We start from the raw sequence: 16416 nt of genomic DNA on the forward strand, positions 1-16416 counted from the left end.
CTGAAGGGGACAAATGGCAGGACTAAGATGAGGCCAGAAAGGCATACCTAGTTTGAGGATCAAAAAGTAGTGCTCTTCCCAAGCAATAGATAAGAAATGTTGTTTCCAGAATCAAGTTAGTACCTGTTACATACTAGGTTTATCACACTATCTCTCCATTTATCAGGGGCCAGCCCACAAACAGCAAAATGTCCTGGAAGGAGCCTGAGGCACACTTCAGAGTGTACAGGCACCACCAGGAGGGCAGAACTTCAGCTCCATGACTTTCACTGAAGCCTCACACTGTGATGAAGACATATGGCATGACAGCATCCCATCTAACTTTGGACAACTCTACCCCCCAGTGACTAACTAGGATGTCTTTACATATGAGGAAAACCAGATTTAAGTTATCTCAGAGTAGACATATAAAGAACATCCACAGCTGTGCTGGAAGGACCCATTTTTCTTCTGTTACTATGAGCAGAGTTCCAAAGTCTAAAATCAGGTGAGATAAATCCTGCCTGTACTGAATCTATATGGGACTGGAAACCTACTGAAATACACCAGCACAATCCTCTGAGAAGACAACATTATAACTACTGCTGCATCACATTCCTTTGGAACTGCTAGCTGCTTTTCTTAACCAGTAATTTCTTGTGTTGCTGGGCTTTTAAATTGATCCTTTATCACCCCAAAGCTAAGAAACCCCTTTGAGACTAGAAGAAAAGCAGAGGAAATGCTAACAGTGCAGCCCAGCACTTCTCTGAAGTGCTACAAACATTTCTTCTCCTTGCTTTCTGGTTTTGAAGCCCAACACCCCCACAACACAGGAAACCCCAACTCTGAAGTTGTCAACTCCCCCTACCCAAACCCCACTGAGAGAGAAAGTGGGCAGATTCCATACCTTCAATGGGTTTGGGTACAAAATGTGATGAGGGTTTGGTTTTTTTCACTCGGTTTCCCTTCATAATTTGACCTTCTTTATTGAGTCCCAGGAACCACGCTCGTCCGGATTCTTGCTGCCGGTACAGCGTGGAAGAATAAATAACATAGTAGTTTTCAAAGACAGATTCTTTAAATTTGCACTCTGGTGTGAAAACATCCTGCAGTAAGAGAAAGAGAGAAGAAGAAAAAACAATGGGAGAATTAATCACTGATCTTTTAAATTAGGCATCACTGAGTTATACCCATTGCAGTTAACAACAGAAAACAAGAGGCAGCAGCAATGACAGCTCTCAGCAGAAACACCCATGGAGACAACTCTTGAAAGGCTGAAAGGCAAGGATCTCCTTCCCTGGCACAGCTGTGCTTTGCAAAACAGCCTACAGTGAACAGGCATGAAAAACACTCAGGAAAATCAGAAATTTCCCAGGGTTTAGAATGAAATACTAAGCAAAAGAAAGAAAAAGAGACCTGAGAAGCAGAGACAGCCTTGCTGTTCCTGATGCCTTCCCCTGGCTTTGTGAATACCTTCCCTGTGATGGGCAAATGCTTGTTGTCTAAAATATTGTGGGTTCTTCAAATTCTTAGAGGCAAAAGACAGTTTATTGAACCATTTAAGAGGATTCAAAGAAATGAGAGTACAAAAGCAAGTAAACCATTTAATTTCAAAAGCGGGTGAGGAAATGCTGGCACAAAGCCTGGAAATATTTCAATGAAGAGAAAGAAGTAATTTTAAAGATTTCTGGCATAAGCATTTCTGCAGGTACCTAGAAGCATTTCCACACCTGCCCTGGAGCAGAACACATATGGACGTGTCCAGGACATCCCCTGAGCTGTGATGTCTGTGGGAGTAGCTGTGCCTTTGCCACTTTGCTGGTTTTGCATGGTCTCCAGGATGAAACTACACCGAGCTATGGACTAGTAATTGTTATGTCCCAGTATTCAAGATTTTCACAACAGAGAAACATTAAACCTCTTAAAAGATCTGGCTGGCCAGAAGATTCGGTGACAGTGGCTCCCAAACCTTCAGTGAGTTGTATGTGGTTGTTAGTGAGTTGGGTTTTGTTCCCAGACTTTGATATTTAGCAGAAAATTTATCCTGGCCAAACAAATTCTCCCACTAATTTTCTAAAAACTATTCTTGCAAAAAAATTTCAAGCCACAATATAAATTCATTTTCTGAAGCAAAAAAAAAATCTCTTTTTACAGGTCCCAGATAATTTCTGAGGCCTGTGAGTGAAGGCAGATGCTTCTACAGGCAAGTGGGGCTCCCAAACCTTCACCACTGCCAAGTCATGGGAGCTTCTCCAACCCTGCCAATGGAAAACCCATGACCAACATCTGAGCACAGCATCTGGAGTAATGCCACGTATTTACTGCAGATCTTATTTAAGAGCAAACATTCTGAACATTCAGCAACACTCAGGAACGTGTTCCCAAGCGAGCTGGGGGTTATATGAAGTGCTGCTGGTGTGACAATAAATCCAGTGTGCAACAGACCCGCAGAGACTGGCAGCCTTGAAGCTACAGAAGATAAAGCACAGCAGAAAGCACAGAGCTGTGCTGCACACGTGAATTTTGCATCAATCATTAGCACCACACAGGTAAAAACACCATCAGCAAGACAGGCCATTTTGCCTTATCTAAGGGATTCCTTCTTGCTGGAGAAATAAATATTTTTAAAAGAGAGTAAAGCAAGTTAAGAGAGATCTAGATGACTTAGAGCTCTATAAAATGGTGTTTGAAGTAGCTTCCCAAAAGAACAGTGTTTAAGTGTTGCTTAAATCTGCCCTTTATCTCCAGGCTTTGTCTTGCCTGGGAAGGCACACAGCTCACCTGGGAGCTGGGTTTGCAGGAGCTGCCTCTCAGCTCCAGCCTTGGGCACTCTCTGGCACCAGGCCCAGACAGGCAGCAGCTCTCTAACCAAACTGGACATCTCAATCCCCTTCCCCATGCCTTCGTTACTCCATCAGTGAAAACTTATCACAAAAATTTCCTTTAGAGGGACTAAAAAGTTGTCAGGCTGTGAAAGATAGCTCCCAACTTGACCTAAACAAGGAACTAAGACTATTTTCAATGAAGAAGAAATATAAAAGCTAATGCATTTTGAAAATGTGGCTTTGCAAAGAAAAAAAAAAAAGAGAGAGATTTTAATTAAAAGTTATTGCAAATTAAGTTTTCAGCTCAATAACAGTTTTAAAATTACTGCAGTATAATATTTTATGACAAGCAGCAACAGTTCATAAAAGCAGATGCTGTATTGTATCCCCACTTGTACCAATAAACCAACAAAATTCTGACATTATTTTAAGCAAATGCATGTAAAGACATCAAAGTAATGAACATTTCAAAAAAAATAAAGAAAAATCTATTGATTTCCTTTAAATGTTTATGTTTCCCCTGCAGCAAACAAAAGCATCCCATTCCTTTGGTGAGTTGGCTGGTTGATTCCTCATCTCCCATAATTTAGTTGAAACAGCACTTCAGGATATGAACCATGGCAACACTACTAGAGAACACTCCAGCTCTCTCCATTCAGCAGCTTAGAAAACCCACAGGTTTGACAGCTAAGTTCTAGTTAAATAATACAGGGTTTAGCCACTATTACCCTTCTTAAGTACATCATCTCACCAGCAAGAAGTGTGCCATGTGGAGAGAGACACCCATGGGACACTGCTCATCCTGCCACCAAACTGACATGTCCCAGCGTCCTCACAGATCTGAGCAGCAGAAATCTCTGTGGACTTGACACAGAGAGCAAGAGGATGAAGAAAGAAGCAGATGACCAGAGAGGAGACAGGGCAGAGGAGCAGGACACAGGCCACTCTCCCAAGCACTGAGGATTTTTAGAGTGTCCTCTGAATCTCATTAACATGCAAACCATTATGTTTTTCTTCACTGGTGTCTTGTTGGTGCCCCACAGCCAGCCTTCAGCTACACTGCATCATTTAGTTTCATCACAAGCCTTTTGCTGTCAGCTTTGGTGCTACCAATAACAAAAGGCTACTGGGATATTAATGGCAGAACCTCTCCACAAGCTTCACTGTCAAAATTAATTGTGCAATTATGTTGAATCAGGTGGGAACTGCTGTTCCAGTTGTCTTAGGCTGAGATGAGCTCAGAAGAAAGACAGAAGTGCAGGTGAGCATAACAGGCTCCATAATAACAAAGCAGTTTGTAGCAGGCACTGCCACACAGCCAGAAACCTGAGATAACAGAAGGTATTTTAAAATAATCACTGATCTACTGACCAGACCTCTGGGGTGTGCACAATCTAGGGATTTTTTTATTTGTTTGGTTTTGTTTCTAAGATAAACTCACTGCTGATGAAATGTGCTAGATGGGCACACTGGGAGTCCAATACTTTATCATCTCAGATAAGAGTGGCTAAACACAGCAAAGGGATCCTCAGGATGTGTTCTGACAGGACATAAGGACATCCTGCCCCAGAGGCAATGCTATGGGAAAGCCCTGGGCTCATGAGCACCACTTCACTTCCCCACTAGCTGCAGGGACCTTTGGAAAGAAGGTTATAACAAGTCCCACTCAATTATTTTTCTAACTCTCTCCTTGATTGAAATAGCATGACCATGTACAAGACAGTGAGAGGACAGATGGCTCCAATCTTTTAATCACCAGTCTTTTTTCAGTCTTTAAACAAAGAAATAAACAGTGACTCTATTTTCTGCACAAAGTCTACAGAAGTCTCCTGTCATGAACTCAGCTCATTCAGAAAGCCCATCAGTTCTTCTTATTAAAGATTATGCTTGTAATCTGTAGAAAAAAAAAAAAAGATTCTCTCAATTTAACTCAATGTGAAATACCATGACTGAATTATTTTTGCATACAAAGTAAATAGATACATTTATTTGTTTACCATTTGGAGCCTGAGGTATTTTGTTAAGTGTCTAAAGATATTACTGAAAGTGGCTTGGAAAAGCAGTTCATTTTTTAATTGTTTAACTAAAAACCCGTATGAAATATTTGCAAAAGAAACATTAGTAATTTACATGCAAAATGATTAGCATCTGCTTGTAACTTGTTCTTTGCATCTCAATCCAATCCCTTGAACAAAAGCAATTGTATTAAGAAGAGTAATTAGATTTGCTTTGAAAAAACAAAAAAAATAGGTCTAGTTTGTGCTAACTGTAGTTTTACTGGAAATTTCACAGTCTTAAAAACAACCCAAAAAACCCAACACAGTAGCTATCACACAGGAAAAAAAAAAAAAAGGGAGATCACATTCAATGACACTTGGAACCAGAAGGAGCTAAATGAATGCATCTGCCTTTGGGAGGCATTCAGTGTGTCAGACCTGCTCAGGGAGGGTATAACACCACAGATTGCCCCAGAAGTTATTTTTGGGTTAGAAAACCAAGATGTTTCATTTATCCTTGATCCCAGTAGTGTCTCCTGCCATCTGTAGATGGAAATATGGATGTGACTTCCAGGCACAAGCCAACCTCTGCGTCACTTGAGCTGGTTTGGCTCTTCTGGGAGATGCTGGGAATGTCTGAGCCCATTTATCCCTCGTGGCAACACAGACTGGTGGTGGTTTGTGAGAGGGGAGATTTTTTTTTGTAATCCACCTCAGCTTTCCCCAGGCCTTGTTAGGTAGATCTAACCCAATCTCTTTGAATAGAGCAAGTTTGACTGGACTCTCCTTTGCATTTCTGTAAAGCTGGAGAAGTTCCACAGGCATTGGTGCAGAGGCACTGCTGTCAAACCTGTGAGCATGAAGCTGCAGGCATTCAGTTGATGCACTGACACCCTCAGCTCCTACAAAAATGCCAGCCCAAGAGTGCTGTAGCCTTGGTGCAGTTACAGTGCTGCCAAGGCAGTGGACAGCACTGGTGCTGCTCAAGGAAACAGTGCCAGCCCCTGCCATACCAGCCTGGGAGCACCCCTGCCACTGAGCATCCTCAGCCAGGAGGTGCAAAAAAAGGGTCCTGGTAAGCAACAGCATGGTGCTTCTGGATTCTGATGATGAGAGCCAGCAATCTGCTCCCAGAAGCCCCTGATGTCCCCAAATCATGGCAGAAATGGTGACAGGTTTCTCTATGTGCAATGCTCAGGGAAAGCCAGCAGGCAACTGTCACAGGCTGCTGTTGTATTCAAACCCAGCTGCTCACACAGTGTTCCCCCAGACTGGGCAGCTTTGTTCATATTGCTCACCATTTCTCTACAAACATTCCCAAAATTGCCAGATAAATAAAGATTTTTTTTCCCCAAGATCTCCTTTTATTATAACCCAAAGGAGAACAGCAAATACACACATCCACAAGCAAACCTAATGACTTAATAAATTTAGTCACCGAAACTAGAGGCAATAAAAGAAAAAACCCATTCTGCAAGTAGTTTGTGCCACAGTTTAGGAAAGGGATGTTAATTATGAGTGTTGAAATATCTAACACACTCCCAGAGTAACAGTTTTCCTTTGTTTACAGCACTTATGGGTTTCTCTTTTACATTCTGCACAATTACTGAGCCAGATCTTCAGATGGGATAAAAGCTAAACTGCACCATAGTCTATGGCATGGCACGGCTTCTCTCCCAGAGAATCTGGCTCAGGATACTTACTGATGTTAGTGTTAATACTTAAGAACTCATCAACTCATTTAAAACATATTAAGTAGGAATCATAAATATCAGCACAGCCACCAGCAGTGGCATTTCACTGTTGCTGTGGAGGCAGAGCATGGAATGATTAGGTTGTGTTCACTTGTCTATATAAGCGTTGTTCCATCCTGGGGAAAAGGATGGCATTATAGAAGAGCATCTGTTTTATGGTGCTCTTTACCCAGTAAAGCCCATTCTACACTCCCCACTGACCTCAGTTAGGGCAGGGTTTCATCAACACTCCTCTGATGCTAACAGCACTGAGAAATTCAGCATTGAAATCAATATGGATGTGCAAGACACCAGATTCTTGAAGACATTTCGGCTTCCAGATGAAATACAAATGCTCAACTCCCACGTAGACCCCTAAAAGCTCAGAGACTGTTTTTGAATATCTGGGAATTTGTGACCACAAACCTCATATGATAGCACTTGATCCTGGCATACTCTTATTCCCAGGACAGGTCTTTAACCAGAGGTTCCATCTGCAGGATAAGCCCTGTGCAGACCTCAGCAGCACTGCCACAGGCAGAGATGCCTTGCACAGAGTCCAATGCAGTTCAATGCCCACCTGCCTCAGTGTGGCTTCTACCCTGACCTAGGGTTGCATCTGTCTGGAAATGCTTTAAAATAATTGTAGCTGAGCTCTCTCTTGGCATGTGATCAAGAACCGCAAATGTGCATCCAAACTTTACATCTCATCCCATCTTTGTCCAGATGGCAGGTGATATTCTACTCTTCACACTCCACTCTTCCTCCCCCTTCTAGCTCTGTAAGAGATTGGTGACAAGTCTTCTTGGTGGCCTTTTAGAAGTAGGAGAGAGCAGATACATTTTAAAATAACAAGCTGCTACATGGGAGTGTACAGTGAGGCAATATGGTATCTGAAAGCATTCTGACTCCGCCTGGACCATCTGTGGGCTGGAAGGAACACATTTTCAAATAAATCATCATCCATGCAGGTCTGTTCTCCAGCTCTGGGAGCTGGGAAGCAGCATTAGCAAATCACCTAACTTACTGCCTCTGAAAATTTAACTAGAGGGCTATTTGCCCTCACTTTTGTGGCAACTCTCTGTACTCAAGGTTCAGCTGGCCTCCCTTTAAAACAGCCCTGCAAGAAGTGGAGTGCAGATCTGCAAAGTCTTGTGAGTTGACCCAATATTCCTAGACAGGCAAAAAAACCCCAAGTGCTGGACAAGCGTCTGTAATGAGGCTGTGGATCTTTATACACAGACAAAGGTTGTCCTAAAGCACCTTTTTATGTTCAAGGACTGATTAAATTATTCACGTCACCATTGCTGAGGAATGCTGGAGACAAAGGTGTGACTGCAGCATGGACATGCCCAAGGTGACCTGCAGCAGCAAGGACACCTGCCCAGCAAGCAGCAGAGTATTGACCAAAACCCATGGTAGGTTCTGCAAGACACTGAGCCCTGTTTCACCCCAGACAAACCAGTTACCTCCATCACAGTGAGCACACACAGATTCATACAAGCCACAGTCTGCCTCTGGCTACAAACCAAATGTGTTTTGGGGCTCCTAAATCAGACCTGCCCACCCCACCACAGCTAGTATTGTGTTCTTTTGCTTTCAGCTCTTGGCCTGCCCACTGTGCAGACACATTGTCACCAAGTAGTTCATAAAGTGCCCAAATTCAGTGCACTGGACTTTGGTGATCTGCTCATGCAATCCTCACAGGAACACAGCTTTTGGCTTAATGATTGCTGACAAGAACATAACTGGGGATGACTCTTCCAGCCAGGCTGCTCACTCCCATACCTCCCTGGAGAGCCCGGGGGACTGGAAGAGAGAACAGGCTCTGTCAGTAAGGTCTGGGTACCACTGACTGCACAGCTCTGTGGGCAGTGTGACCTGTTAGAAGCCAGCACATCATGAGCTGCTCACTCATGTGGCACACTGAGCAAGGCACATATTTTGCCCTTTGCTTCACTTTTCATGATGATGGACCCAAAATTCAAATTCATGGTTTGACAGAGTAAATTTTCATCCCTTCTTTTTAAAATATAATTTACTTGATTGATTTGGTTTTTAATTTTGGGTCTTATTTTCAGCTGGAATTTTAAAGCCTCTTAAAGTTTGGATTGCTATGAACTGGAGTAGTGATTACAGCACAGCTCACTCATGTGGCACTTGGCCCATCTAGTGCAGCACTGCTCTTCCAGAAAGCAACTGCTTCCCACAAAAGGGGTTTTTCCTGACACCATTGTCTCTGGAATTGCATTCCTGGCAGCCTGGGGATCTGGTGAAACCCCAGGATAATTTCTAACCTGGGAATCCCAACTCATCTATTGTCTTCTCTACATTCTGTTTTCCTGACAAAGTGTCTGAAATTGCTAACAATGTTATCAACTCTGCTTACTCCAAAACACCATCCAGAAATACATTTTTGCTTTCAGACATAATGATCATGAGACAAGATGGCACTAGATGAAGATATGTTAGCTGCATACAAGAAAAACAGATTTCCTAAATTAGCATCGTACTGCCTCATCTGCTAAAGCCTGAAATAACTATAAAGAAAAATAATAATGTAAGAACCCAAGAAACACAGCCAGATGGGATGCACTGAACCTCTGATCTCTGTTTCTTGGCATCAATCTGAGTCTGAGCACAGGGCAGAATAAATTGATTTGTTGCTTTTGGTTACGTTTGAGGTCCTGCTATTTTTATTATTGTTGATAATAATTACAATGTAAAAACTAAAGTAATGGTTATGCACTTATAAACATGAGATTATTTTCTTCTGATAGTCAAAAGAAACCTTTTAGTGGAAAATAAGCAGTCAATATTGGGTTTATCATGTTATTATTTATAGGAAAATCATCCTCAAAGGCTCAAACCAGAGTACAAATGCCTTGGGCATTTAATAAAACGCCCTCACAATGACAGGAGAACAGGGGAGACCTCATATTTCTACATTTTTGTGCTGAGGTCCTGAGCACTGAATGACCAGATGGCTGGCTAGGTGCTCTGCAAACAGGAGGTGCTAGTGAGTGGAGAAACAAATTTCAACCAAGTTCCAGTTCAGTTTCTTAGGCAAACACCCCCTCTTTCTGACATAAATTAAATAATGCAATTACAACAATGTCAGCAAGAAAACAATCGAGAATGAGCCCCAGCCCTTGTAAAGAATAGTCTTACAAGTGTTTTATGGTTTTTAACACACAGAAAAAACTGTCATGTTCTCACCCAACAGAGTGCAGGTCTGAGGGAAGAAAATGGCCTCAACTCAATTTTCTGTGTAGCTCATTTTTCCTGTGTAATTCATCGTCACATGGGCAGAAGATAAGGGGACTTGCCAAGGAGCTCACAGGCCTATTACAGCCCTGGGATGCTGATGTGCTGAGATAGCCTCTCTGCTTTGACTCTTTAAATCCAAACTGTGAGACTCACTGGAAACACACCCTATCTTTCTTAATGCTGCAATGATCTCTCCTGCATTAAACCAATTTCAGAGTTGTCACAACCAGGGCTGGAAATTCAATTTCTTTGCTGTTGAAATGTCCATTTTGAAAATGAGAGGTGCTAGATTATTCATATTTTGACAGCTGACTGACAGATTGGCTAGAACTGGGCAACTAACAAAGTCCTGTGGACTAGAGCATCAGCTGAGGCTGGGGTGAGCTGTGTTGGACCAGCAGGTTCATCCAATCAGGATGAAATGTTACAAAGTGTGACAATTTATGTGGCTTTTCTGACCCCCCTGTACCCACTGCTGCAGTGCCTACACAAGGAAAGGTTCACAGAATATTCTTGGGAAGAGGCCAGCTCTGCTGCCCACTGGCAGAGCCAAAGGGAACCCTCTGAGATCTGTGCTTCCAAGCCTGGGCCCCAGAAGCATTTCTGCTGACAAAACCTGCAAAGAAGGTCCATGGTGCTCCCTTAATATCTGCCAGGGTGACACTCAGGTGACACTTCACACCCCTCTGCTCATCATCCCAGCCCCCAGTGAAGGTAGGTAGGCAGGTGCTATAAAAGAAGACTGGGGGGGGGGGGGGGGGGGTGCAGGCACATTTCGGTGGCTTTTAGACATTTATTCACCAGTTTTCTGAGAATTAAAAAAAATCAACCAACTCTTCTGTGACAGAATTTTCACCCACATACTGACCACAGTATTTATGCATAGCTTGAATGAGCAGACAAATCTCACAGCCCAAAACAACTTCACAGACAATACTGGAATTATTAATACCTTGAATGGATTTCCATGGTATGTATATGCTGACAACCTGACTTGCTCTTTTTCTGTTAGCTTCCTTTTGATGTGGAACAACCCGTGGACAATGCACAAACATTTTGAATGAATCCAAACTATGCCACAGCTCAGGTCTGCTGGTTCCAGTGTATGCAGCCACCTGACCCATTGTAGTGATGCTCTGCTTCCCAGGAATCACACAGATGGAAGTATATCATAAGGGATTTTGCAGCAGTGGCTATAGTGAAATTTTTCACTCTGTTGCACACTTTGCTAGAGAACACAGATTAGCTTTGGCATCTGATCCTGTTCAGAAGCCAACTAATGACTTCAACTTCCCAACTAAGATAATACAGTCACTCTAGAGAGAGTAATATAACACGCTAACTCTATTTGGCACAATGCACAGTAAAGCAGGAGACCATTTTATTGTGGGACTAGTATACAGAAGACTGTGCAAATGTCTTTAAATTATATGACCCAAAATCAACAGAGCAACCCAGAGTTAAAAATTACTGTTTTCACTTTGTAGCTACTTATTGCAGCATGCAGGCTCAGTGAGATCCAAGGTTTACAATTAAATTTGAAAGCATTTGATTATTTTTTACATAGATTGTGTTTACACTGCAGGACCAAATGCACAGAGTGAAACTGTTGGTGGCAAGGGCTGGATGCTGTAGACATTTCAGGATGGGTTCAGTCTGGTGTAAGTGCTACCTGGTCCTATGATTTGACTATCTAGTACCTTAGGGGCACTTTCAGAGAGAATCCTTCAGTTTAGCTTCACCCAGAAGTGAAGCTAGTTTGCACAGCCTGAACCACTCTGCAGTGCAAACCAAAGAGCTGCATGTGAAGGTGACTGGAGGGATTTTTCCAGAAGTTCAATCCTGGTCTGACTAAAGCACTAATGCCAGAGATAGCTGGGATAGCTGGCTTGTTGCACTGGGGTATTATAAAGCAGGCATATGACAATGTGAAATGTCAGTGCTCTTAAAAGGCCCTGTGTGCCCTCTGGAAAGCAGGGGCTGCTGTCACCTGTGTGGGGGCAGTACACAAGGTCCTCTTCTGCCATGTGCAGTTTACATTTCAGATTGTTCCTTTATGATCTCAAATGCCTCAGCCATACTGGATGTAGTAACACAAAGCCTTCCAAAGAGCACTTGCCACCAACATCCACACACAGCTACACTGGCCATAGTAACAACACAACAGTGCTAAGCCTGCCTATTTGAAATCAGTACCTGGATTGCAGAAAGCCTGGAGTTTACTACATATCACAGTTGGATTCTTCTGAGGTTTGAAAATATTTTCCTTAGGATGATACATTTTAAAGAAATCTGATTTATATGTTCCAGCAAACATGCCAAGGAGGAAGGAAATCTCAGAGCTGTCCTGTATATATCACTGGAAAATAAACATGTCATACCTGCTTTCTTCTGTGCTATTACAAAACTGGGGGAGGGGAAAAAGCCCCACTGAACCAAAAAAGCCCCATAAAAGACAAACCATTTGCTCATGGGCATAAGAAGTCCTTGCTTACCATTCACAGTATTTCTTAGTTTCCATCTGTTTTCATCAATACCAACTCCTGAATCATTAGTGCAGCAACATGAGCATAATTGGATCCTCTAAGAATCATTAAAGCTGGACTAAACATTCTGTTCTAGGAATAAGCGCTGATTCATGAATGTTTGTATTAAAATTGATATGATCACTTCCATAACAATGAAGATATAAGAGGACAAATCATGTAGAAACATAACTTGTAGTGCTGGGAGAAACCCACTAAGATAACCTGTGTCAGAGTGTCTGATTTAACTCAGCCAAAGGCAGGGACTTCATGCAAGCAGAATGATCTGCCAAAACTGTGGTGATCTTTTCATACTAATGGACTTGAACAGTCACTTCTGTCCCCTCTGTGGCACTGGGGTCAGCAACAGGCAAGGTGCCCCAGCCCATCCTGTCACAAACAGTGCAGCCATGAATGACCATCACCATATAGCACAACACAAAAGTATTTGGAAGGTGAAAACGTCAGAAGCAAAAATTCAATCAGGCAAGTGGCAGAATGCTTATCAAATCACTGGGTTTTATTTACTAGTTCCACAGTACTGTGTCTCAACTGACCTAGGCAAAACACATTAGCAAACTGCTAATTCAGAAATACATGCAACTGCACTTACAGGAGCACACAGAAAGTAAGAGCACCATGGAGATCATTTTACTTAGAAGAGAACAGTGAAAAAGATGAGGAAAGTGAGACAGAAAAGAAGAATAATGAGAGTTGTGAGATTTTGCTTTTTAAGCTGGTCATTAAAAAAATAAACTTTCAACTGACAAGGATGCTTTAAAAAGTCTGCTTTCTAAATTTAGCTTTGATATTGAAAAGTCTTGGGTTTTGTTCTTTTGGTTTTTTTGTTAGCATACATTTGATAAAAAACTGAGGCGTGATAATCCTGGCACTACCCATTTTCAAAAGCCATTCTTTAGCTGCAGCCTCTTCAGAGGGGTGCAGATAACATTTGCATGGATACAAAGCCCTTGCAGAAAGAATGTTCCTTAAGGGCAGAAACTGGCTGTAGGGTTTAATATTGTAGGAACTGACACTCAGAATTAGCAGCATTCACATTAATAGCCATGAAATTATTTATTCATATCAGGTTCTGAAAGGCTCAACTCCCATAAACTTTGTTGCATGACTTACTTTCAGTTACCTTTTTCAGGAACATACATTCATTATTACAAATCTTGGCACACATTAATGCCTTTGGTTCCTTCTTTCCCTGATTTTGTGATTGGGGAGACAAGTGTGTGCACCAAGTAATGTCCACATCCAGGAGGCAGATGCCATAGCACAATCCATGCAGCAGGACAGAGAGGGCACAGGGTGGAAGAGGCTCCTGAATTGTTTCTGTCCTTACTACAAAACACTTCTCAACAAAGGTCCATCTATAACCTTCTGATTTCTTTCCCCCACAAATTATATGATCCAAAAGAATACTACAAAGCTGTTTTGAACAGTTTCAACAGTTGTCACTTTCTGTTTTCCAGCTAGAATCTAGCCCACAGGACACAGGCATAAGGTTCAGGGGTCAGGGGTCTTGAGGGACTCCTGTGGAAAAGCTCTACCAGGAAGGCATGGGGGCTCTTCAAAAGATCCAAACACCTGCACCTCTCCAGCCAGCCACAACCTCACTGCTGGCTACCTCACAACCACAGGAAAAGCCATCTGAAAAGCATCACATACATCTTGTGAGGCCAGAGGGACAAGCAGAAGAGCCACAAAAACACTGACCTGAGCTGCTAAAGTTGCCAGCAAGGTGGTACTCTGCACTAAAGTTCTCAGCCTTTTTTCACCCCCACTCATGTCCTGAGCCCTACTGCTGACCTTGATCCATTTAATTATATCCACAACCAAATTACACTGTAGCAGAATGTAATTATGCAATCAAGTAATGAGCTATGGTTTCACTCTTGGTCTTGTATGCAAAGCCACCTTTGAAGAGGGTGATGAAAGAAGGGATTACTGTAAAAGGACAGCACAGCCCCACGTTCTAACTACTGGTCATGATGCAGGGGACAGTGTCTGCTGGCAACATTGATCCATCAGCTGCTTTTAATGGGCAACTGAAAACCTTCTGTGCTGCAGCCTCACAGCCAGAGCCATGGGTTTCATCCCAACACCAGACATATGCTCACGACAGGCATGCTGTGTGATGGGCCTCCACACCTCTCCAGCCAGCAGCCTCTTTCAAACACACTTATTAAAACTGACTGAGGAACTGCTGCACTGCTGGCCACTGCCAGATTGGCAGTCTGGCAATAGCTCCAAGGGAAAGGTGTAGGAAGAGGTAAAATGCAGTGAAAGCTCCTCCTTGCTGTTGGCAGTGTCTGCTGAGGCCAGCAAGAGTGTCCTGGTGCTCAGGCAAAGCACCCAGCCTCCTGTGGGACTGCACAAGAGTGGCAGGCACTCTGTGCTCAGAGCTCTGTGTGGGAGCTGATGTAGATCCCCAAGGAGAGACAATAAGGGCCTGAGCCAGGAGAGGCTTCAGTGAAGCATGGAAGGATGGAGGATTTCTGGTGGGGCTCAGATCAGAAGAGCAGCTCCAGGATGACACTTTGCTGCCCAGCTCGGTGCCCATCAGGTCTCAGTCCATGGAGAATTCGCCGTTGTTGAGATTTCAAAGTATTTGGGAGGAAATGGCAAAAGAAAACCCGATATTCCATGGAGATAAGAAACTGTCAAAACCAATTCTGACCATCATACTTGTATGTGTCATGCCATACTCACATTTACACAGGCAGCTCACAGAAGTAGGATCAAATCCCTAATGCTACAAACAAGGGTGGAGGTCTGTCCCTGTAGGTAAACAAATGGTGCCTACCAGCAGAGCAATCAAATATTTCCATTTATCACACTCATACAAGGATCCAACAAGAAAGTCCCACCGTGGTGAGGAGATAATGGACTAAGAGAAATGAGGTCAGTTGCATAAGATCCTTGAAAAGGCTGTGTCAGAGTCAGGATCTGGATTTCTGAATTCTAGCTTTCACTGTGAAAGCTTTCCTCTACTGCATTCAAGAAAGAACAAGAAGATACTGCTGTGCCAGACAGAGCAGGATCCAGTCCCCAAAAGCTCCATTCCACATCACCTTTCAGCCCCAGATCCCTGGTGCCCCATCATTTTTCTCTCTCTAGCAGGAGTAGCAGCATGTTTGGGAAAGTGAAAGTCACTCAGCAGCGATGCTGAGCACACGCACATCGAAAAGCCCCGAAAGGTCTGTGGAAATGAATTCCCTATCGTCAGCAGCAGCTTCTCCCTTTGCAAAGATAAACAGCTTTTTATGCATGCAGTATATGTGCTAGCATGTACTCTCCAGCTGACAGCGTTCAGCCTCTAGTGTAGCTTGTCAAAGCCTGATATGCTTTCCCTTTATCAATGTGGCAAACTCCTGAACACCGTGTGCTCCAGGCTGCTGTCCCTGCAGGCAACACAATGAAGCACACCGTCATTCCTGCTGTGCACTCTGACACGTGCATCTCCTGGGGATCAAAAGCCAAAACAGCCAGATTCAGCTCACAGCTTCCCAGAACAACCCTCTAACCTGTGGATACCCAAAAGGCCCTGAGATGGAGTGCTGTGACATGCACTGACTTCATGTGAAGAAACCAGAAAAAGTGATGACAGGTGGGGTGGCCACAGTGCTTCAAGGGCCCCTTCCTGTCAAGAGCTCTAATTGTGCAATTTCTTGATGTTCATTTTGAACTGAATAGGATTAGGGCCATCCCAGCACGAATCATTCATGAAGCAAATTCCTCCAGTATTAAGCTGCTCCCTACCCCTTTGCACTGCTGGGACAAAGGACAAATCTGTGTAGATAGTGACTAGAATACTGTGGGATTAGGAAAATTTGTGGCCAGATACTCAGAAACTGCTGAAACCAAACAGTTGATGCAAATCTGATGACCAGGGAGAAGCTGGGGATTCCTGAAGTGTATCAGGCAATCCCTCAGCTCCAGAAGCCATTTGAAAGCTGAAGGTGTGCATTCAGGGACAGAGCACTGGGGAGATGTGTTGGCATTCACAGGCCATGCAGAACAACTGCACTGACTGCACTTTTGGGAGAAATATGCTGGGAAGAGGAGGGAAGCACCG

At 43.3% G+C, this 16416-nt stretch overlaps 1 protein-coding gene across 6 annotated transcripts in view; it reads right to left on the minus strand.

Annotated features, from left to right (window-relative positions):
* The window catches only part of FGF12 (fibroblast growth factor 12), a 234912-nt gene that overhangs the window by 8267 nt on the left and 210229 nt on the right, over positions 1-16416 (minus strand). For all 6 annotated transcript variants that reach the window (XM_079315466.1, XM_079315470.1, XM_079315467.1 and 3 more), the window contains one exon: positions 887-1085. In XM_079315466.1, the coding sequence (XP_079171592.1) occupies positions 887-1085 (199 nt within the window). The remainder of the gene's footprint in view (positions 1-886; positions 1086-16416) is intronic.

The sequence above is a fragment of the Erithacus rubecula genome, assembly GCF_903797595.1.
Source record: "Erithacus rubecula genome assembly, chromosome: 11".
In the NCBI taxonomy this organism is placed as follows: domain Eukaryota; kingdom Metazoa; phylum Chordata; class Aves; order Passeriformes; family Muscicapidae; genus Erithacus; species Erithacus rubecula.